At 40.3% G+C, this 23,145-nt stretch overlaps 2 protein-coding genes across 5 annotated transcripts in view; one reads left to right on the top strand and one right to left on the bottom strand.

Moving 5' to 3' along the window:
- The first annotated feature begins 252 nt into the window (after positions 1–252).
- Positions 253–3,912, top strand: LOC112429672 (uncharacterized). Of its 2 annotated transcripts, XM_024801789.2 has the most exons (5): positions 253–817; positions 1,339–2,383; positions 2,488–2,634; positions 3,214–3,315; positions 3,489–3,912. In XM_024801789.2, the coding sequence occupies exons 2-5, from the start codon at positions 1,349–1,351 to the stop codon at positions 3,792–3,794; spliced, it is 1,590 nt and encodes a 529-aa protein (XP_024657557.1). In that variant the 5' UTR covers positions 253–817; positions 1,339–1,348; the 3' UTR covers positions 3,795–3,912. The 2 variants fall into 2 exon arrangements, with proteins under 2 accessions (XP_024657557.1, XP_024657558.1); XM_024801790.2 differs by lacking the exon at positions 253–817 and having other exon boundaries at positions 1,225–2,383.
- Positions 3,913–9,970: 6,058 nt separating this feature from the next.
- LOC106675707 (ATP-binding cassette sub-family C member 4) overlaps positions 9,971–23,145 on the bottom strand; it is a 36,034-nt gene continuing 22,859 nt past the window's right edge. For 2 of the 3 annotated variants that reach the window (XM_076879999.1, XM_076879997.1), the window contains exons 20-31: positions 21,499–21,578; positions 20,290–20,440; positions 20,069–20,188; positions 19,558–19,668; positions 17,733–17,833; positions 17,436–17,627; positions 17,197–17,352; positions 16,562–16,651; positions 13,967–14,139; positions 13,736–13,841; positions 13,038–13,172; positions 9,971–12,947 (exon numbers count right to left, since the gene is read on the bottom strand). In XM_076879999.1, coding sequence (XP_076736114.1) covers positions 12,930–12,947; positions 13,038–13,172; positions 13,736–13,841; positions 13,967–14,139; positions 16,562–16,651; positions 17,197–17,352; positions 17,436–17,627; positions 17,733–17,833; positions 19,558–19,668; positions 20,069–20,188; positions 20,290–20,440; positions 21,499–21,578 — 1,433 coding nt within the window. In that variant the 3' untranslated portion in view covers positions 9,971–12,929. The remainder of the gene's footprint in view (positions 12,948–13,037; positions 13,173–13,735; positions 13,842–13,966; positions 14,140–16,561; positions 16,652–17,196; positions 17,353–17,435; positions 17,628–17,732; positions 17,834–19,557; positions 19,669–20,068; positions 20,189–20,289; positions 20,441–21,498; positions 21,579–23,145) is intronic. The other variant, XM_076879998.1, reaches the window with a different exon arrangement.

The following is a 23,145-nucleotide window of genomic DNA, read 5'->3' on the forward strand; positions in this document are numbered from 1 at the left end:
TTCGCTACTCAGTTTAAACGTAATGTATAAGTCACTTAGACAACCTAAAAATGTTATTGTTTGGTTTTTTCGGTGTTTTATTTGTTCGTGAGTAAATCGGTTTGGCTGAGATTAAAGTTATTAGATTAGATTAGATAAAACAAAACTTTATTAATCCTCCGGGATTTTCACACAGCTGAATAAACGTCAAACAGAAAACTGATTAAACAAAAGTGTGAGACGGTCGAGAATTTACTCCAGCGTCCTGTTATATTTTAGATAGCAAGGAGCAGACGGCTGAGTTTATTAAACTCCACCGAGACAGCGGTGACGCTAATCAGAAGGCTAGACCGTCCAATTTCCCCAGCCGTTTACTTCCAGCCTACCCGACCTTCTGGGGACCCGGCCCACGTAGACCGCGAAGGCCGGGTCCTCAGGAGGATGCAGCCCATGAATTTGGACAAACTTTTAAGATATTTTCATGCGAGGTGCTGTGTAAACTTCAAATACCTGCTCGGTTTATCAAGACATCGCATATTTGCAAAAGTGCTCTAAAGGTTTGTGTTCGTTTAGAGGCGTTAAGTCAGTGTCAGTGAGTTTATATTTACTGTTAAGAGTAAATATCTCACCAGAAAATTTGTAGAATCATTATTAGAAAATAACAGTAAACGTCCTTATATGTTTTGAAATGTGTTAATCTATTGGAATGACTGCGTGTGTTTGTGTAAATTTTTTATTTTGGAGACTGCTATTAATGATAATGTTGCTTTCCTTTCAGGTAATGGAAGATCCCTCAACTTAAATTCACCTGATCAGCATGTAGACTGTGCATTATAAAGTAAGTTGTGATAACATGTTATATTAAATTAAACTAATGGTTTTGAAATTGAAGCGGCATAAAATTACCAAGTTGACCCCACTTAATCTAACTTATTTGTTTTTGTAAAAACAATAAGTAGAAAATAATTGCTTATTATTTGTAGGATTTTTTTCTTCTTCTCTATAATCTCAACATCAAATGTGTATAGATACCCATGCTCTTACATTTGTCATGAAAAACTATTTAGATTCTTAGATATATATTTTTCCATCACTTTAGGACCTGGCAAATGGGATGGCAGTGTAAGATATGCAAATCTTTTTCAACAAACAAACAAACAACAAAAAACAAAACGACAACAACAAAAACTTGATAACATGTACATCTCCCAAGTATTTGTTATTTGCAACATTTGGTGTGTTGAAGTGTGCTTTTTGTTTTATAGTTTTATATCTCAACTATTGTATAAATGAAAAGTAATAACTAATTTTATTTAATTGAAGGGAAATTTAACTCTGCCCATTTACATTTTATTCTAGGTTGAACAAGATGGAGGCAAAGCTTCGTGTAATTATTGATGACCAAATCGAGAAGTTGGTTCTTCCATCAGGGATCCCACCAACATTGGAGGAGCTGCAGAGTGTTGTGAAGGATACTTTTGGGATTTCAAATGACTTCAGTCTTCAGTATTTTGACCCAGAATTCCAGGACTACTTCACTCTTCACAGAGCTGACCAGATAAAAGACAAAGACACTGTGAAGGTTGTTGGCATCACCCCAGTCATGCTAAGCTTGACTCCGGTTGATGACAGTTTTGGCGGCCCCTCTGGCCAACTGTCTGACTATGACTCCTCATATGCTGAGTCAGTTGTATCCAATGCAGACTCTGCTGCAACTACTTCTTCTCAGGACACCATTATTCTCAAAAGGCAGAAGACCACAGAACGTTGTGAGCCCTGGCCGAAACAGTTTCCCATTCCACAGTTTGCATATGAAACTGAGATGTACCTGGAAAGAGCCACTGAGGAGTATAAAAAGAATGGAAATCTTCTGCCCACCTCCAAAGTAAAGACTGATATTCTTGAGAAGTTGGCTGAAACTATATTTACATTTACGGCCTATCCTTCAAGTGCACAGGTTAGTTATGTTGCTGAGGCACTTGTGACAAAATACCCTTGTCTCAAGGAACCTGGCTCTTTCTCAGGTTATTATGGTTGGCAACAAAGCATCAAATACAAGATGGCCAATTATCGTACAAAACTTAGAGGGTTTGGTGTTCCTGAGTTGACATGCAATGCCATGAAACACAAGAGTCCAGGTAACCAGAAGTCTGCAAATAAAGTGAAAAAGCCTCGGAAAGCAGAGGTAAATTACCTTCCGCCATATCCAGCAGGTGAAGATGAGGACAGTCAAGAAGAAGAGAGAATTCAGTTGCTTACTGAAGTCAAGAAAAGAGACAACAACAAAGTGATAAAAGAAAAAATGGCTAAAACATTTGCACATAGACGACATGAAATTGTCAACCTGTCCCCCAGCATTGAAGACATCAAAGCCAGATGGCCAGCTTTGTTTGAGGCATCTCATGTGAGTTCCAAATTCATTTTGGGTGGGCTTTTGGTTTTTTTTAATGTAATCTTTCAAACTTCAAATAATTTGAGGCTGCATCATGGTTTTTTTTTGTCGTTCAGCTGCAGGATGAGTTCTACAGGATCACCCTGGTACACCTTGAACCCAAATTCATGTCCATGCTGGATGAGTACACTCCCAAACTGTTGGCCCTTTTACATTCCAAGGGGGGAGCCATGGGATTGAAGTTGCAGGCTATCATAGCCAAGGTATTTTCCACAGACATTTCAGCTTGGAATTTTATTTAAAGAATTTTTTTGTCAAATTTCATTTGCATGGTGCACAGCTCCACTAATTTGTTTGCATGTTTTTGTCAGTGCAAGAGGACGCCAGGACGTCACTGATATAATTAACAACACAATTATGGGTTTCATGTTTTAATTGTATTTTAAATACATGTCTATTCTTAGTAAAAACAAACAAACAAAAAACAAACAAAAAAACACAAGTACAGGTATTGCTGGGTTTTTGTTTTGTCCCAAGAAGGAAAAACCCTTTCTGACGAACATAAACTAAATTAGATAAAAAACTAAAAGAATAAATTAATGTAATTTACTAAAACGACACATTTAAAGATTGAAGCTTACAAGCATGTTGACAATACCTTTGTGTTGACTGTCAGCACCCAGGCATGTGCATTAACATCAGCTAATTATCGCACATAATGTTCCATGTGATGATAATTTGATATTTAACATTTTTTTTTAATACTGCCAATTCTCACAGTTTTGTCTTAATAAATGGTCACTTATCTGATGGTAATTTTTGGAATTCTTGCTCATTTTCAGTCACCAAGCAATCCTAGCAATGACATAACCAGAAATCTGGTTATTCGGTGCTTGATGGTGTACCTTGGGGAGTCCATTGATCAACTGATCAAAGAGTACAGTGTAAGTGTTGAAGTAGAAACATTATTCTGTTTTTGTTATTCATATGTGTTTGTCAAGTTTCAAATAATTTGAGGCATTATCATGTTCTATTTGTCATTCAGCTACAGGATGTGTCCAGGAAATATTTCATGTGTGCAACTACAGTCAGAAAACCCATGTGTTTGTTGTTTCAGGATGCTGATGAGGATGGTGTGTCACAAGATCTTTCTGAACAGAGGATGAAAATCTACAAAATCAAGGCTGTTGGATCTGAGGAGGATGACATTGGCATTGTGCTGGAGGGTGTGAGAGTTATGCCTGCTCTGGGCAATTTTCCAAGAGCATGCGCAATGCTGGTTGAATTGACATATGCAGTCAATCTTGCCTATCCCAAAGAGCTAAAATACACCTTGGAAGTATTCCAGAAAACTTTCCTTGAACTGGATTGTGCTAAGCTCTCACCAAAAGTGAACAGCCTCAAGAACAAGTTATTGGCTTAAGTGAGGACTCTGAAAGAATGAAAGGGAAATAAGCTCACTGAAAACCTTTGGTTTGTCTTTGTTAGATGCAGCTATCTTTTCAGTTTTCAAAATAATTTCAACTTATTCATATCTTACCCAAATGACCTGCAATGTGTCAGGCTGTATTTGTGCTCTTCATTTTAATGTTTGTTTTTTATTACCTACAAGTTTCTTAGGAATATTCTGTTTGAAAGGCAACAAATTGGAGGAATCACTAGTGAAGCTTTTCTTTGTTTATAGTGTATGTTACTATAAAACATTAGTTTAAAACAACTTTAAAATTTAACAGAAGTGCAGTCCTGTAGCTGTAGAAATGTTACTTCCTCTTACATGTGTCTTAGATTTTCTCAGGTTAAACATCCAAATTGGGATAAAAGGTTGATTTACATTATTGATATTCCATGTACATGAGTTAAAAAACCTTTGTTCTACAGTTATATTGAGTGATTCAATTTAACAAAAGATTGACTAACTAAAGTTTTTGTTAGTCAATCATAAATAAGTAACAGAGATAAAGGAAACGGTAAAGGATATTCAAATTTCAGGTTCATGTTGATATTTACTAAACATTTGCCAGGTAGTTAGTAAATTCAAAGTAATTTTTCTCAGAGACTTATTTCATATCAATTATTTTTTTTGGTAAAGTTGGGCAATTTCAACCTTCAGTTTGAGATTTTGACCCTAAATCCAACACATATTTACAGTTTAATTCTATTAATATCTACTTTTGTTTTCTATTTGAATTTAATTAACATTTTCTCTACATTTTACATAAATCTTTTGAAATTAAAATCTACTTAATTATTTCAAGTGTCACTTTGTTGCCATAACTTTTTTAAGTAACCTCTAGTCACAGTTTTTACAGTGTAGTAAAACCAAAAATTAAATTGATAAATAAAATATCCTTCAATTACCAAAAAGCTTTCAGTTTTATAATTATAGGATAATCTGGATTTTATTCATTTATATTTACATTTATTTCTCACAGTTTAATTCAAAAAAGGCAACAGATCTATTTCTCTCCTACATCTAATTTTTCTTTGAAAATTACTTTTCTACCCCAAAGTGAAGGCCAGGGTGTCGAAGTCTCTGTGTGTGAGCTGCAGTAATAGCAGAAATTCAGTTTGAAATTACTCACTCACTCAAGTACCTACAGTTACATAGGACACAGGACGGTAAAGTTTAAATAAAGAGCAACCTGCTACTTGAATATTTTACACAAGCACAAATAAACGACTTCATATTCATTTAATGCTTAATGATAGTGAAACTGCTGCCATTCAGATGCTTTACTGTTGGTGTTGCATGGTGGATCAAAATCTGACTTTTTCTAATTTTGTGATTTTTCTGATTTTCTGTGTTCGTAATTCCTTTCTTAAAAAGTAAAATTATTTTTAATGCACCAAGATAATACTCTATTACAAGTAAGAGTCTAGCATTCACCCTCCTTAACTATAAGTATACAAGCATAATCAGCATAGTTTCAAAAAGTAGTCATTACTGACTACCTCCAGGGCAAATGTCACCTTCATCTCAAACAGCTACCTCTCTGCAAACATCAGTGTCTTCCTGCGGATGCAGGAGCTGCTCAGAAGGTACGGGGCTGTTATTGTAGCAAAAAGATTTGTGTGTATCTCGATACCTGTGTGCGTATTTCTGTGTGACTACATGAGCTCACAAAAAAGGGAAAACAATCATTTTTTAAAAGACCTCCAGTGGCATTCAGTCAATCCACAGGCTTTCACCAATCACAGTTCAGTGTACTAAAATTTGTCCTGGATGTGTTCCAACATCTCAGATATGCTGACTTATGAATGAGGGTTGAGTGTATTTTCATACCTTTATAAAAATGACAAGCAACAAGGAAATTGGGACTGACGTGCAAGGCAGTCAGACTGGCTAAGCTGCAGCTCACCTGTGAGACACTAATGAGTGGAAAACCCAGTAATCTGGAAAGATGATGCCAGCTTCCTCCTGATCAATATTAGGGAGAATAAATGTTCCACATGCAGTGTTGGTCAAGTTAAGTGAAAAAAGTAATCAGTAACTAATTACTGATGCAGGTGCAGGTGTGCCGCAGCGGTCAGTGGAAGAATCCGCAAGTTTCTCTGTGAATTTCCCATTCCGTGGCAGCGTACTCGGTGCTTGTGTTTAGGGGTTTTTTTCGCTGTAAAAAGAAGTTTTGTTCCCACGCAGTGAGTGAACAGCGGACGCTAATGTTTTTGTCACTGGAACCTATGGTTTAAGAAAGATGCATTTCCCTTAAATTATATTAAATTATTTTAATATTAGATTTGTAAAGCCTAAAGTTGTATGGCTCAAAACTGTTACAAAACTATAGCAGCAGATAAACAGCACACATAAGCTGTAGAAACAAAGAAAAGGAACGCCAGGTGATCCGTTTGTAAGGAATTCAGTCCCACAGTGCATGAATCTACAGGAATATCAGCATTATCTCCACTGAGGTAACATTACAGTATTTATTCTACACAAGTATTGAAAGAATGAAAAACAGGCTTCAGGCTGCTGCGTCCACGTTCTCAGGAGCAAGCGTTCCAATATCTGTCAGGACTGGACACCAGAAAAAGAAGACTCAATATCCATGAAAGGCTGGATATTTAATTTGGGTTAAAATATCTTCAGGATGAAAAGGAAATGAAAATACAGACATGTTTATGTAACCCAGATGGAGACAGCGGAAACACACATCTTGCTTTACTCAAACACAACTACATAAAGTTTCCTGGCAAAACTCAATGACTGGTTGTTGCTCTCTGGAATTGTTGCATGCACAGCGGTTTGTCTCTTTGTCAGCATTAAACCATACCTCAGCCTTCAAACAAGGGAAAGTGGTAGAGTAAAGATCCAAAGACATTTTCAGTCACATTGCTGCACAGATCCTGATCAATTCAGTTCAGTTTTATGTATAACAGTCACCTTAAGCCACTTTATATTCTAAGGCAACGATCCTACAATAGTAGAGACATAACAGAAGGCACACTGTGAAGGAGAGCAAGAGATTAATAACTAATAATTAAAGGCAAAGTGGTATACCGATGTGATGAAGAAGATACACTCAGTGGATCATGGGAAGCCTCCAGCAGCCTAGGCCTATTGCAGCATAACTAAGGGTGGGTTCAGGGTCACCTGATCAGCCCTAACCATATGCTTTAGCAAAAAGGAAAGTTTTAAGCTGAAGGGTTCAAATCCCGCCATCACCTTCCTGGTCAAAAACTGATCTGATCTACGGGGATGTTGTTTCCATACGGATGTTCCAGACGCTTTTATAATGTGAGAAAAACAGATAGTGAATAGTGAATCTAACACGTCAGCCTTTTACAAATATCTGTTCCCCGTTCTCAGCATCAACATAGTAAACCAGGCATGGGACTGGTTAAGCAATAATTCAATTAGCTCAGGATAAAAATGGATTCAGAAGCCTGCGCTTGTGAGTTTGAGGTACAGCGTGTTCTTTTGTTTTTAGTTTTTTATTATAATTGAGTAATAATTTAAAAGAATCCTTGAACACAAATTTGCTCTTGCTATCAAGTCTAACAAGGACATCTAAGAAATTTTGGAGAAGTACCTTTAACAGTGTAACATCTGCAACATTGTTTCAACTTTTATTTTAGAACAATTTTTCACTGTGACTATATATCAACAAAACGCAGACACCTGATGGTTATTCACCATCAAAACATTTGCTGGGCAGTTTCTCATAATGTCATCATCTGTTTTATAAGGTGTTGATTTAATGTACATTGATTTCGACATTTCCAGGCTCAAGTGTTTCTGCTGTCACTATCTTAGCTGCAAAACACAAAAAATGGATGGGTCTGACTGTGCATACTGGGCCTACAGAGAGGAGGTTCAGGATCTGAAGAGATTGTGTGACAACAACAACCTACATCTGAACACAACCAAGACCAAGGAGATGGTAATCGACTTCAGGAGAACAAAGTGATCTGAGTACTCCACCCTCTACATTGATGGAAAGGAGGTAGAAAGAGTAGAAAGCTTTAAGTTCCTCAGGGTCCACATCTTGGCCAACCTTACCTGGTCCACAAACATTTCCCACCAGGTAGAAAAAGAACAACCAAGGATGTACTTTCTTAGGAAGCCCAAATACCCTAAAGACTGCTAATTAACTTCTACCGCTCCGCTTATCTTATAGTGACTAACGAGTTGACAGAAAACATGAGAGTGCAGTTTCATACTCCAGATAGTACGACTAGCAGACTTCATTATTTTCATTGAATTTAACCCTAAATAAATGAAAGGAAAAAAACCAAACAAAAAAAATCAGCAGGTAGACATTTACAGATGTCAAGACAGTAAGCTGTTTTCCTATTTTCTATAGGACAGTATGTCTGTGAAGGTTCTCAGTCATCCAGGTCATCGTAGTCCAAGGAGCTTGCAAAGAAAAGCGTCTGGACTTCTTTAAGTTGCTTGAAGACGTTTCGCCTCTCATCCGAGAAGCTTCTTCAGTTCTAAGGTCAAATGGTGGTGAGTCCCAGATTTAAACCCAGTGGGAGTATCCCCCCAAAGAGGGACAAAAGGACCCCCTGATGATCCTCTAATCACCTGAGCCAAGGTGTGAAAATGGGTGTGGGTCCCAATCAACCAGGGTTTCGGGTGAGCTCATTATGAAGCCTGGCCCCACCTTATCATGCGATTTCCTGAGGTCAGATGGCCCAGGATGTGAGTGGGCGTTTGAGTTCCCTCCCGAGACGCCTTAACGCCCACTCACATCGTGGGGGAGCACCTGCTTCAAGTTTGAGACAAGTTACTACCTTAAGTGGAGAGGTTTAAGCATCTCTTGTTCACGAGTGATGGGAGAGTGGAGTGCGAGACTGACAGACGGACTGAGGTGGAAGCTGTACTGATCTGTTGTGGTAAAAAGGGAGCTGGTCAGGTCCTGCCCTCACCTATGGTGAAAGGTGTGGGTAGTGACGGAAAAAAATGATGCTGCGGATACAAGCAGTGGAAATTAGTTTCCTTTGAAGAGTGGCTAGACTTTCTCTCAGAGGGAGTTTGAGTAGAGTTTCAGGTTTCAGGCATCTGATGCCTCATGGTAGCCTCTTGGCAAACCACAACAAAATATGAATGGCACCACAGAGTCAAACATGGTGCCACATGAACTGAAGACCCAAAAAAAACCCCAAAACAGATTTGTCCTTCCTTTGGAGAGCTGCAGATTTGGGGGTTCAGTCTATATAGCGGAATAATTTTTGTGTTGACTGACTGATCAACAATTTGGACTTCACCTTTTCATACCTCGTATTTGTTACTATTCCCTTTTTTTATTCACGTTTAGTAACATTTTCATTTTTTTGTCACATTTAATGCACTCTTGGAAAGCAAAAACACAAAGTCACCCAGCCCCACCCCCAGCCTTCAGTAGTTTTCCAATTCTGCTATCTTTCCTCAACAACTGCAAGCTGAAAGGTAAGCATTCCTGAATCACAGCTTCCACAGCACAGGGGGCTCTTGGCACACAAGCATCTCGCTAATGAAAATATGTATTTACAAAGACAGCAGCAGCTGTGCATGCCAGCTCAAGTAGACAGTGTAGCAGTGCCAAGCTAAATGCAAACTGCAGTGCAAAACGAGTTCGTTTGTGTTGCTCTCAGTTCAAGCCCTTTACAGTTAAGAGTCATAGTGATTTACAGCAGTGGTCAGGAATTTACAGAATACCGAGGTCAATGTTATCTTCCAACAGCTGTGGTTCCAAGATTTTTAATCTTATGACCCTTTAGTACTGTCTACCAAATGTCTACTGAAAACCATTTGTCATTCTGTGCATGTGACCTTTAATTAATGATTTTCAGATTATTTTAATAGATATTTTGTTATGCCCAGAAAAGTGTTGACTTTAATTCAAAAGCCAAAGACAGTCTATGTTCTACACCTCACATTTTTTTAACAGTAACAAAAAAAATAAAATAAAATGGGTCAGTTGAATTTTGTGAAAAAAATGGTTGACACAATGACTTCAGCAAACTTTTGTCATTCAAACCTAACATTAGGTTCACAGTTTACAAAAGAACTGGTTAAGAAAAACATACCCAAAAACAAACTGATAGAAGCAATATAAAACCACCCCATAAATTTCAATTTTCAAAACACTATACAGGAGTATTTGGAGCCACACATTTCCAGACAGCAGTCTTTTAATATTTAAGGTAAGGAATCAATGAGACACAAGTCTCACACTGTTAAAGTAATTTACAAAGAGTGTAAAACAAGGCAAGCAAAGCAAAAGAATAATATCCACCATCACATTGTTCATAACCAAATTGCACAACGTTCATTATAGCTATGGATGCATGGGCATCCAACCAATGAACAGCAATAAATCTAATCACATCAAATCTAGGCTTAAAGATAAGATAATGTCCAAAACAAAGTCAGGGTTCAAAAACATTTTTTAAAGAAAAAAATAACCATCAGGTTTGGGAAACTGCAGGTATGTGCCAAGTAGGGATGGGTATCGTTTAGGTTTTATCCGATACCGGTGCCAAATCGGTACTTTTGAAACGGTGCCGGTGCTTAAACGGTGCTCGAACCGGTGCTTAAAGAATGGAGAACACAAACTTTGTCCAAAAACCTCTCATGTTCAGCTGGGGTTTTTTGTAAAAAGATAACAATGTTAGCCTTTTCTGCAGCTATAGGGCATATATGGCATCACTCTTGGCTGGAAGCAGTGCTTAAACAATGGAAAAAACACAAACTTTGTCCAAAAACCTCTCATGTTTAACTGTTTCCCACTTTTTCTTTGGTCATTTTAGCCTTTTTGGCCAGGGTGAAGCGAGTATCTGCCATCAAACAAGAAGACAGCCGCATGTAGCTATGATGATGTTTGCTAGTTCACCTTACATGCATTAATGTAATAACGTGGTTAGCCTACTCAACGTAAATTACACACGAACAACATGAAGCTACTCATGCAGAGAAGAACGGCTGCTGCTGCATCATCATCCTCATCATTTCTGCTACACTGGCAGGGCTAGGGGCCAGGACTCTATTCTTCGGGTTTTTGGGGGATGTTGCTCCGGGTCCGATAACTGGCAACCCACCCGACGTGCACGGTGTGAGGTCTCGCAGCAAGCTATCAAATACGGCGCATTTCTCGGCTTTTAAAAAAAAACCGCTATGCGTCGCCAGCTGTTTCATCGGATTCTTGGTGTTACCTCCTTTGACAGTATCACAGTATCAGCTTAAAGCACTTGTTGCAGGCTGCTGAGTTTGCATCTTTTGCTGTGAAGTACAGGCAGACTTTTGACCGCTTCGCCTTGGACATTTTTAATCTGTAGCTCTGCTCTAACTGAACGTACGTACCTGGCCCCGCCTACTATCCTCGGAAACGTAAAATTATTGGCTAGAAGTGTATCACAGCTCAGGAAAAAAAGCACCGAAATAAAGCACCGAAATGTGCGCTGCTTTTCGGTCTGGTTACTACCGTTTATGTCAGAACCGGTGCCATCATGGCACCGGACACCGGTACCCATCCCTAGTGCCAAGGTAACCAAACACTGTGTATGGATATGTTACATCTGTTTTTCTCACTGAATAATGGATAGGAGTTTTCATGTATGACTTATTTGGGTTCATTTCATGTATAATTGTTAACAGGAATGTATTTTATTCCAATGATAATGTAGCTAGTTACTTTAGGAAAGCTCAGCACACTATAGAACGGAAGCTCTCTCTATTAGGAATACATCTAACAGAACAACGGAGTCCAGTTAAACTGAACTTGTGTGGTTTAAAACTGCTTTGTACCTTCTCTATACTAACTGAAGACTCCAAAGCTGAAAAAGAAACACTGAAATTGCAAAAATCATCAATGTTCCTGGCAAACAAATTGGCAACCACTGATCATTTTCACACATCATTTGTTCATGGATTTGGTTTATTATGAAACAACACCTACTCAGGCAGGTGGCTCAGGAGTTAGAGCATGTCATCACTAGACAGGCGGTTCAATCCTTGAAAAAGTGCTTGTATGAATGTGTGTGTGAATGGTGTTTAAAGTACTTTGAGTAATCAAGTAAAAAAGCACTATATGAGAACCAGTCCATTTACCCATCTCCAGTCTTTATGCTACACAAACTACCATCTAGCTTCAGCTCCTTAGTTAATGAAGAGTCACAAGAGGTTTGCTGTTAGAATTATGAACAGCATTAATGGAGGAAAATTCACTGGTTACTTCAAAGGAGAGAATTCGTGTTAGAGCCAGTAGCTAGATATAAATTTAGGCATTTACTTCCAGAATTTACATAGACTGTTGTAAGTATACCTAAACTCTTTCACCACAGCAGGGCCATTGTGGCTACTACATTATTACTGCTGCTAAATGGAAACCTGACACCAAGATAGTGAACCTTGAACTATAGAGTAGCAGAAGACAACACTGTCAACTAAGCACAATAAAGAGTCAGTTGGAGTAGAGCCCCACCATCATCCCATCCTATAGTCAAGACTACTAAAAAGACATAAGCTCTGGATGATCCACCACACAGTCTGCTCCAGCCCCAGTTTTCAGCCCTGGACTCCTGGACATTTAAGATTCAGCTTTATCTGGTTTGCATAGGCAGCAACCTGCCCAGTCAACCTTTCTGACCTGCTCCCTGTTCCCTCAATATCCCAACCCCTTTAAATTCTGCAATAAATATTAATCTTTCTATATAACTCTAGCTTCCTATCTGTTTGTGTTGTCAGCTAATCCTCTTAGCTATGGGTCATCGGATAGGAGAGTGGTTATTAAAATATGTAACCAATAAGCACTGCAAGGCAACCAAGTGTAGCACAATTGTAGAGCTCAGCATTTCAAAAAAAGGGGTAAATATAACCCCTGGAAGGTTCGTGGTATAAATGATCCTTATCATTTGTAATGATCATTGTTGTGTTTTTTCATTTAGGTGTAAGCCATGGATCAGAGACGGCAGTGATTTCTTTTAGTAGTTAGACATTTATTTAAAAATACCAAGGGCGTCCAATTTAAACCCACGGTGGTTCTACTGTTCTAGGATCCAAGTGTACAAGTTAGCAAAGTGGTAGAAGGCTTCCAGTTCTTAGGCACAACAGTCACGCTTCACTGGCCACAGACTTTCAGGACCTCTGTGCTGCCTGGAGGGGAAAAACGTTATTTTAATTCGAATTAACTTAAAAACAGAGTCCAAAGTTCTCTCTCCACCCTATCCACTTTTTTCAGCTCACCTGTCTAGCTGACTCCAGTAGAGATGCTGACTCAGCCTGGCCCATCTGTTGCACCATCCTGTAGAGAGCACCTTCTTTGTTTTGCAGCAGGGTAAAGGGGTGGTCGAATTCCTGGATGGTCCCACTCTCCAGAACCTTAAAAATAGACAAATGTCCTCTTCACCAATAACGGTAAACTTACAGTCCTTTAAAAGCTAGCATGTGAAAAATATATAAAGACTGACACGCTACACAGCAATAATAATGAACTCAAATTAGTTTGAAAATGGTGCTACATCTCAAAAACTACTTTGGAAAATATATCTATAAATTGGGACGATCCTGATTGTAATCTTTACCAATATCAGTTATTTCATGGGCCCAGAACTTTAAATCCATTCACTGTGACTGATTCGTCTGTTATCCAGACATGTAACAGTCCTCTGCAGTCCTTTTTTAAACTGACAACCTGCTAAGGATGAGCCAAACAGGAACCTGGCCAGTGCATGATCGCTTTCACGATCATTAGGCATGGGTACTGATTGACAAAATGCATTTCCCACCCCTATGAAAACTGATTAACACACTGTCAGACTGAAAATGGACAGCTAAAGTTAAAATTTAAAGATCCTCAAGGTGTTCCTGAGAGATAATATGATTATAAAACATGGTTGATTGAAATTAAATTAAACTGCACTGAGACAGAAGAGATGACTCACAAGTATGCGGTCACTGTCTATAATGGTGTTGAGGCGATGCGCGATAGTGATCACTGTGCATTCTTTGAACTTGTCTCGTATGGTTTTCTGGATCAGCTCGTCTGTCCTGTAATCACAGCAACAACCAAAACACAGTAGAAACATATGGGAGAGGTGTGCTGAGAAAACTAGTGGATGTGTAATGACATTTCTGTGTATGCTTTATATGTGCTGGCAATGTGTTTGGAGGACCTCGGGTCCACGTTAGCTGTGGCTTCATCGATGATGAGGATGCGGTTCTTCCTCAGGATGGCTCTGGCTAGACACACCAGCTGCCTCTGACCCACACTGAAGTTGGAGCCCGACTCAGCCAAGACAGCCTCCAACTTTCCAGGGAGCTCCTCCACCACAGACTTCAGCTGTACCTTTGTTTATACGGAGCAACCATCAAGAGCTGTCTTTGGTTTATTCTTTAAAACAATGTCCTTGATTAGAGTTTCTAAAAACAATCAAATGACATATACAGTGCATCCAAAAAGTATTGACAGTACTTCACTTGCTTCACAGCCTTATTCCAAAATAGATGAATTTCATTTCTCATAAAGTGAAATAAAAACACTGGTGGCCACAAGTGCTATACCCCAGAATCCTAGCAGATGCACCTATGGTAAAAATCCTAGGTGTCTTCCTAGGAAACATGACCTCTGACCTTGATCTTGAGGTTGAGGTCACAGAGATTCAAATTCGTGGTTCAAACTATAATATGAATTTGAAAATCCTACGTCGCCTAGTTCTTGAATTTTTGCATTCGCAAACTTGGGTAAGACCGGTGATGACAGCACTCCCTCAGGCTTTTACGGTTGAGGCATAAAAAGTTAGCTTGAAATTCTCGCAAATTTAGAAAGTAGAAAACAAAAATACAACATGTATTTTTCAATGTACATAAGTATTCACAACCTTTGCTCAATACTTTGTTGAACCTTTGGCAGCAATTAGAGCCTCAAGTCTTTTGAAGTATGATGCTACAACCTTGGCGCACATATTTTTGTGCATTCTTCTATGCAGAAACTCTCAAGCTCCATCATGTTGAATGGGGAATGTTGGAACACAGCCATTTTCACATTTCTCCTGTAGCTCAGTGGGGTGGCTCTGGTATCGGCCAGATGATGAGCAGTGCCTGGTTTCCTCCAGACACAAATCTTGGCATTCAGGCCAGACAGTTCAATCTTTGTTTCATCAGACCAGAGAATTTTGTTTATCATGGTCTGGAGCTCAATTTTGAGTATCATGGCAAAGCCTGTGAATACTTATGTGCCTCCTGGGCACCTCCTGGGTGAGGTGTTCCGGGCATGTCCACCGGGAGGAGGCCCCAGGACAGACCCAGGACACGCTGGAGAGATTATGGCTGTGTCCCAATTCAGGGTCTGCACGCTTGAAGTACACGCACTACGTATGGTGTGTACTATAAGTATGAGAAGTGCGGAAGTGAGATGCTTGTGAAATGGGACGGTCTAGCCTTCGTCGCGCTGTTCAGGTTGCCTAGCAACCATGATACTAACCGCGAGTAACGTTACATACAGCTTTGTTTGACAGAAATGAAGGAGAAACAAATGTTTTGTTAGTCATGCATTTTCGTCATGACATCACTTTGATTAGTTGAGTATCTGAGGCTGAGACCACGGGACTGTAAAACATGATTGTTGGGCATCATTTCTGTACTGAGCAGTCATTTCAAGATTAGTCAGTAAATAACAATTAGTTGTTCATGAGACTAAAATCATCCCACTGTGGTAATGTAAATATAATATGGACGCTGAAAGTACAAACATCACTAATGTCACACAACTTTGCCGACATGTGGCCAACAGCAATGTTTTAATGTTCTTCATTATTAAACATTCGCACATAAGTAAGTGACATCATATTCAGTACTTTGACAGTTCACTCTTCGGCCGCTCCCTTCTGCCGTATTTTGCGGAAAAATTCTCCACACCCACCAACGCGCTATGAATTGTGGGATATATGGGACCACGAAGCGTGCACCGGATCACGCTTGATATTTGGGGAAATCGTTTGAAGTACACTTCGGATTGGGACAGCCGTCGTCGCGTGGCGGTGACGTAATCGCACTTAAAATGCGTACTTCAAGCGTGCAGACCCTGAATTGGGACACAGCCCATATCTCTTGGCAGGCCTGGAAATGCCTTGGTCTTCCCCCAGGTAGCCTGGAAGAGATGGCTGGGGAGAGGGAGGTCTGGGCTTCTCTGCTTTGGCTGCTGCCCTGTGACCTGGCCCCAGAGAAACGGAAGAGGGAGGGAGGGAGGCAGGATGGATGTATGGATGGATATTTTTAATAAATTTGCATGAATTTCAAACTTTTTTTATCACTTTCTTAATATGGGTGCAAGGGGTGAAAATGAATTTAATGCAATTTAGAATTAATCTGAAACATGACAAAACCTGGAAGAAGTGAAGTGCTGTGAATAATTTGGTGCACTGCAATATTTACAATGCAATATGTATTATTAACATAAAATCACTCAAAAGAAATCCAGCTTAAGTGCATATACTGTACCTACACAGTATACTTTCTGTCTAGCCAAAGAATTTTTAACACAAAAATGCCGGTTTGATCTTTAAAGACAAAGTTAATTCATCCATATATTTTTCAAAGCATAGTTGAATCCCAGATATTTATTAGTACAAGGGTATATGTATATGATATAAGTTATGTGTATATAGATTTACAATAATTTAAGTAAATTTCTGCAATAAAGAGACCGGAGGGGAGGGCATGCTGTGAAACAACTGGAAGCTGTAACTAAAGTCCCGGATGTGATTACTAGCCTCTTCCAGAGCTTTCCACAGGTCTTCATCTCTATGCTGGTTAAAAGGGTCCAGGTTTGTCCTCACAGTGCCAGTAAACAGAACTGGGTCCTGGAAAACAAAGAAGAGAGAAGTGAGGCAGAATCACAGATATACTTGATTTGAGCATAAATACAAGGTGTATTAATCAGTTTCATACTACACATTTTCATTTTTAATTTAATTTAATTTGCTTTCATTTTGTTTTTCTTGTTTTTACTTCCTCAAAAAATAAGCCTTGAAGCCCCATATTCTTTTACCACTGCTTGGCTTACAAACGAACAGATCCTTAGAGTCAAGGGTCACAGAGGAGTTTGTTTTATAACTTCAGCACTTTGCTACAAAGCTCTACATGCAGGTCCACACAAGTGTTACATTATAAAATCCTCCCAACAGGTGATGATAACACGATAAGATACACAGCAGTGCATGGGCAGAAGCAAAGAAGAACGTGGGTACTAAACACGAGTGCAAAATTATGTAGGCCTACGATTTAAGGTCTCTCTCATCAGGCAGGTGTTCTGTGCAGCCACAATACATTTTCCTCATAAATTCCAGCTATGAAATGAAATATCAAAAAACACAATAGGCAGAATAGGTGTCATCTGATGTTGTACCTGAGGAATGATGGAAATCTTCTGGCGCAGGTCATGGAGGCCGATCTCAGAGGTCACAACACCATCGATGTAGATCTTCCCCTGGGGCTCTGCCAGGCGGAAAATAGCCGAGACCAGAGAGCTTTTCCCCGCTCCTGTTCTACCCACAATACCGACCTGACCCAGACGAACACACAGAACATCAACAGCTGATCATCACTCAGACCCACCCACTATCTGTCTGCAAACAAATGTGTCACCTTCTCTTTGGCATGAAACGTGGCACTAATCTCTTTGAGGACCGGCGGTCCGTCTGTGTCGTAGAAGAAGTTCACTCGATCAAAGGTTATCATTCCTTGGCTCAGCCAATCAGAGGGAGGATGCTGCTGAGTTTCCCAGGGCCCTTCATTTTTTAGCTCAGTGTACTCCACCACCCTCTCCACTGATGTCATCTGAAAAAATCACAAGCTACCTTCAGCAGGTCATAACAGCATGTCATGTGAATATCTGTTAACAGAAGAAAAAAGCCTTAAATTTAAATGTCACTCTGTTTTTACCATGTTCTCCACCTCGGCACTTTGTCTCACTGTCCACTGGAAGTTTCCCATCAGTGTCACAGCATAGGTAAGAACCAGGCCTACCTCTCCAGCCACCAGCCCTAATAAATTTAAGAAGGAAAAAAAACAGACCACGTGAGTTTGTTCTTCTAAACCTATTTAACAAAGTGTTGAATTGGCCAGTGTGCTGCCAGTTTAGCTTTTGTAGCTTTAGCTTGGACTCTGGTATTGCAGTCAGTAACACATTGCCATCTTTACATAATTTTTAGTCAAATCGTTTTGTAACTGCAAAAGTACAAGATCATTGTGCAAAGAAAGTGACACTAGTAAGAGACATGAAAGCAAAAGACATATATTCACTGAGATGGTTCTACCTTCATAATATTGGGAGTGATCCTGAATGTTACTTGAGCTTTATAGCAAGACGAGTAAAGAAAAACCCTTTTACCCAGTGGATCATTTTTCTCTGTTTTATTTAAACCACAAAAGAGAAACTAAAACTGCATGCAGATACAGATCTCAAATTACATGCATCATTTGCAAGGTCTCCAATCATCAGGAGTCTAAGGAGCTTGGAAAGAAAAGCGTCTGGACTTCTTTAAATTTCCTTGAAGATGTTTCACCTCTCATCCAAGAAGCTTCTTCAGTTCTAAGAGTAATTGGTGGAGAGTCCCAGATTTTAAGCCCTATCTGAGTGTTCCCCCAAGAGGGACATGGACCCCCTATTGATCCTCTACCTAATCACACGAGCCAAGGTGTGAAAATGGGTGTGGGTCACAATCAACCAAGGTTTTGTGTGAACCCACTGTTAAGCCTAGCCCGACCCTAATCAGGAGCTTTAATTAACTAATTAATTAAAAAAAAAAAAAAAGCAAAGCCAGTAACGTAACACCGTAAATAAGACAGGACTGAGACCTTGGTAAAAATCATGCGATGCCACACAATTGCTCTGAATCAAGATAGGAACAGAATTAATCAGTATTTGAGATTATTGAAGGAGAGTTAAATGAATGGACTGTTGCAGATGATTTTTGCAGATGATGTGGTTCTGTTGGCTTCATTGGGTGGGGGCCTCCAGCTCGCACTGGAACGGTTCGCAGCCGAGTGTGAAGCAGTGGGAATGAGGATCAGCACCTCCAAATCTGAGGCCATGGTTCTCAGCCGGAAAAGGGTGGAGTGTCCACTCCGGGTCGGGGATGAGTTCCTGCCCCAAGTGGAGGAGTTCAAGTATCTCGGGGTCTTGTTCGCGAGTGATGGGAGAAGGGAGCCGGAGATCGACAGACGGATTGGGGCTGCAGCTGCAGCAATGCAGACGCTGCACCGGTCCGTCGTGGTGAAGAGGGAGCTGAGTGTAAAAGCGAAGCTCTCAATTTACCGGTCGATCTACGTCCCTACCCTCACCTATGGCCACGAGCTGTGGGTAGTGACCGAAAGAACGAGATCGCGGATACAAGCAGCAGAAATGAGCTTCCTCCGAAGGGTGGCTGGCCTCTCCCTCAGAGTAGAGCAGCTGCTGCTCCACATCGAAAGGAGCCAGCTGAGGTGGTTCGGGCATCTGACAAGGATGCCCCCTGGGCGCCTCCTGGGTGAGGTGTTCCAGGCATGTCCCACCGGGAGGAGGCCCCAAGGCAGACCCAGGACACGCTGGAGAGATTATATCTCTCGGCTGGCCTGGGAACGCCTTGGTATTCCCCCGGATAAGCTGGAGGAGGTGGCTGGGGAGAGGGAGGTCTGGGCCTCTTTGCTTAGGCTGCTGCCCCCGCGACCCGGCCCCGGACAAAGCGGATGAAGATGGATGGATGGATGGACGTTGTTAATTCTTTACCATCTCTGAGTAATATCAAGCCAAATGCTGTGAGGGTAATAAATATGGAGCAAATGCTGTCGAGGCGTAGTGCAAACCAGCGGGAGGTCATCAGGAACAAAAACCAGGCCTCTGAAACAAAAGAGCAGAAAAAAACCTGAGACTGAGTTACTGAGATTTGAACTTGAGTCAACAATACTCCATCAGCATTTTACAGCTCAGGGGTACAAAACTGCAAAGGCAGACTTATTTTTTGTATCTGGATTACTACAGGGCAAGTAATAGACTTGGTTTGTCGTTCAATTTCTTATTTGTCTTCTTTTTGCTTCGTTAAGCAGATACATCATACATTGAAACCCTGACTGCAGTTGCCTGGGTTCAAGTCTTCACCATTTTGCTGCATGTCTTTCAAAAATGCACCATAGTAAAGTTGTCTCACAGAATTTTTGGACTTAACACTGAAAATTAATCAGTCACTTTACAAATTCCAGTCAGCCTGGAAAGTGTAAATGTTTATTCTCAAAGAGTAAACCTGAGTGAAGGTCCTGATGGGCATCAAAGTCTTTCTTTAACTTCTCTTCTGATCTGGAAGCTCTGATTGTAGAAAGACCATTAAGGGAAGAGGACAGGTGTGAGAGAACTGGACTCCGAGCTGTAGAAAGGGCAAAATGAAAAGACAAGAACTACTTTTGCTGGCCCTTTCAGATTATTTTTTCCCCCAAAACAAATTATATAAATAATAAATCAACATACTTGTTGACTCAAGGCGTTTGATATCACGTGAGGTACGAAGGTACAAGCTCCTCAAATACAGAAAGATTAACAGGAGAGGCACAACAGGGATGAGGATGAGAGGAATAACTGAGGCTGCCACCGCGATAACGCCAACATTCTGTAAAAATAACTTAAAAAAAACATCATATAATGAAAAATAATGAAAACACTGAAAGATCTTGTTAAGTCAAAATAAAGAAAACATGGACCAAGGTAATGAGTGCTACACCTTCTAATCATTTAAGTAATAGTGGCAACTGTCAGTTCATGAAATTTCTTCCCTCCTAGATATTCCACATTCAGCTTTAAGTGGAGCCATTTAGCAACCACAGCATGAAGTTGCAGAGTTACAGAGTGGGGTCACTCTGCTGAGGCACATAGCGCGTTTAAAAAACTACCAGTGCTCAAAAAGCATACAAAAACTCTATGCTGGAAGTCCCAAAAACGTGATTATGTTCATCTGGACGTAGTGTTTTCAGTGGGAGAAACCTCCGGCAGAACCAGGCTCAGGGAGGGGCGGGGCCATCTCCCGTGACCGGTTGGGGTGGGAGAAGGAAAACAGGATAAAAGACATGCTGTGGAAGAGAGCCAGAGATACCTCCCCAACCTTATAAACAGCACATTTGTACAATGACTGAAACCAGACCAATGAATGAACAATGGGCTGTGGGGTCAGTTCCTTGATTGTTAATATGCAAATTGCCATGACCATTGATCAACAATTACTGATCAAAGCCCATTGATCAAGGGCATGGGTAAAATTCACAGAGAGTTGGGGTATGGCTGCAATCACAGCATTGTAAGTTGGTGAAAGATGTACCCTTAGGCCCCCTCCTCGATTCAGAGATGGTCTTTCCCTTTTCACGTAAATGGCCTCCTTGACTCCACGCTCAAACCAGCGTTCCTCCCTATCCAGGATGTGTAATCCTCATAAACTTGGGGAAACCTGCAGTCAGTCCAGACTGAAGAAGTCACTTGGATGAGTGATGAAACGTTTCTCCCACAAAATGCTATGTCAAGATGAACAGAATCAATTTTTTGGGATTTCCTTACATGGATGATTGAGCATGTATGCTTGAAGGTTCATAGCATGGGTTTCTGTGGACAAGCAGCTCCTGTAAATGTAACATGGTGTAGGTGGCACAGTATTTTTGTCTACATATGTATATAATTTATGGTAGTCTTTACTTGATAGAAGTCCACAAAGGTGATAGGTAGCACGGAGTCCATTTGGCTGACATCTTTGGAAAACCTGTTGAGTATTCTTCCTACAATGCAGACACAGTTTTAATTAACAGGACTATGTTGTTAAAGGGCAGAATGTCAACTTGAAAATATTCTGTGTTATAAGTGGATGTGAGGCCTGCAGTTCAGACTTTAGGAGTTTCTGGCTAATGTGTGTGATTGCTTATTGAAAATGGTTTAAAAATGAAATTAAAAATGAAATTAAACCAAATCTGTGAGCAGAATGTGAGAAAATAACAGCTTTAAAGTTATGTCCTAGATGTTTATGCAATCTATACAGAGATCTCAACTAAAGTAAGCAGGCTAACATGTTAATACCAGCCTTAAAAGCTTTCAGTGTCTCCGGTGTTATTGGATAGTTAGCAAGATTTAATTCTGCGGTTTGTCTTTTAAACATTGGGGATTGATACCTACGAATTTTCCAGTGAAACACTGCCCCAATTGGTGACAGTTTTGATTTATTTTTGAATTAGAGTTGTAGAGGCTAAGCCTACGCTTGAAGCCACTGAGGTGGTCGTTAACGGGGGTGACGCGATGTCACTGGTATGCATGAATTAAGTTCACAGTCCAATAAATCCAGCAGTATGTATCTTGTCCTTTTTGGTCTTTATTCTGTATCGCCTTAGCATAACAGCGCAACGATCACAAACTGTTTGCCTTCTCAATGACACACCTGACGCCGATTACGTGCGTCTACCTTAAATACCTTTACATTACATAATCAAAACAGAAAAAGGTGACCTCTAGTGACCACATAAGGTATTAACCCAAGAATGGCTCCTACACCCCGGCCCCTAATTGAAATGGCTATCAGACATGGCAATTCTAATCACAAAGAAAATAAGGAGCCACTAATACAGTCTACTTTAGACCTATACATTCACATAAATAAACATAAGTAACACACTTTTAGATTACAGTCTCATGTAACAAGCAAAGTTTAGTTACAGGTCTTTCCAGAATATTAGTCTTTGTTTTTAAACGTGCAGATCGCACAAGTCCTTTTTTGTCACGAATGGCTTCCAGAACTCTTCCAAGTGGCCAGGAACCACGCGGTGCAGAAGAATCCATTATAATGACTATATCTCCAGGTTTTAGATTCTTCTTCTTTTGGTTCCATTTTTGTCTCTCCTGTAACAAAGGCAGGTATTCGCGTATCCATCGTTTCCAAAAAAGATCTGAGATGTACTGAGCCTGTTTCCATCTTCTCTTCAGATACATATCCTGAGGGTCAAATAGTCCGGGTGGTAAAGATGGTTTTCCTTTCATCAGGAGGATGTGATTTGGTGTAAGTGGCTCTAGGTCTTTTGGATCATCAGAAAGCTTTGTGATGGATCTGTCATTTAAAAATACTTCAATTTCACATAGAACCGTATTTAATCCATCATCGTCCAACTGTTGTTGCTGAAGAACGGATCTCAGAATTCTTCTGATCATACGAATTATCCGTTCCCAAGTTCCACCATGATGTGATGCTCCAGGCGGATTAAAACTCCTGGCTCCTACAAGAGTCTTACATTTTACACCTTTAAACAATGGACCATGGTTCAGGGGGTTGGGAAGCTCATCTTGTAACCGGAAGGTTGCCGG

This window comes from Maylandia zebra, linkage group LG23 (assembly GCF_041146795.1).
Source record: "Maylandia zebra isolate NMK-2024a linkage group LG23, Mzebra_GT3a, whole genome shotgun sequence".
Classification (NCBI taxonomy): domain Eukaryota; kingdom Metazoa; phylum Chordata; class Actinopteri; order Cichliformes; family Cichlidae; genus Maylandia; species Maylandia zebra.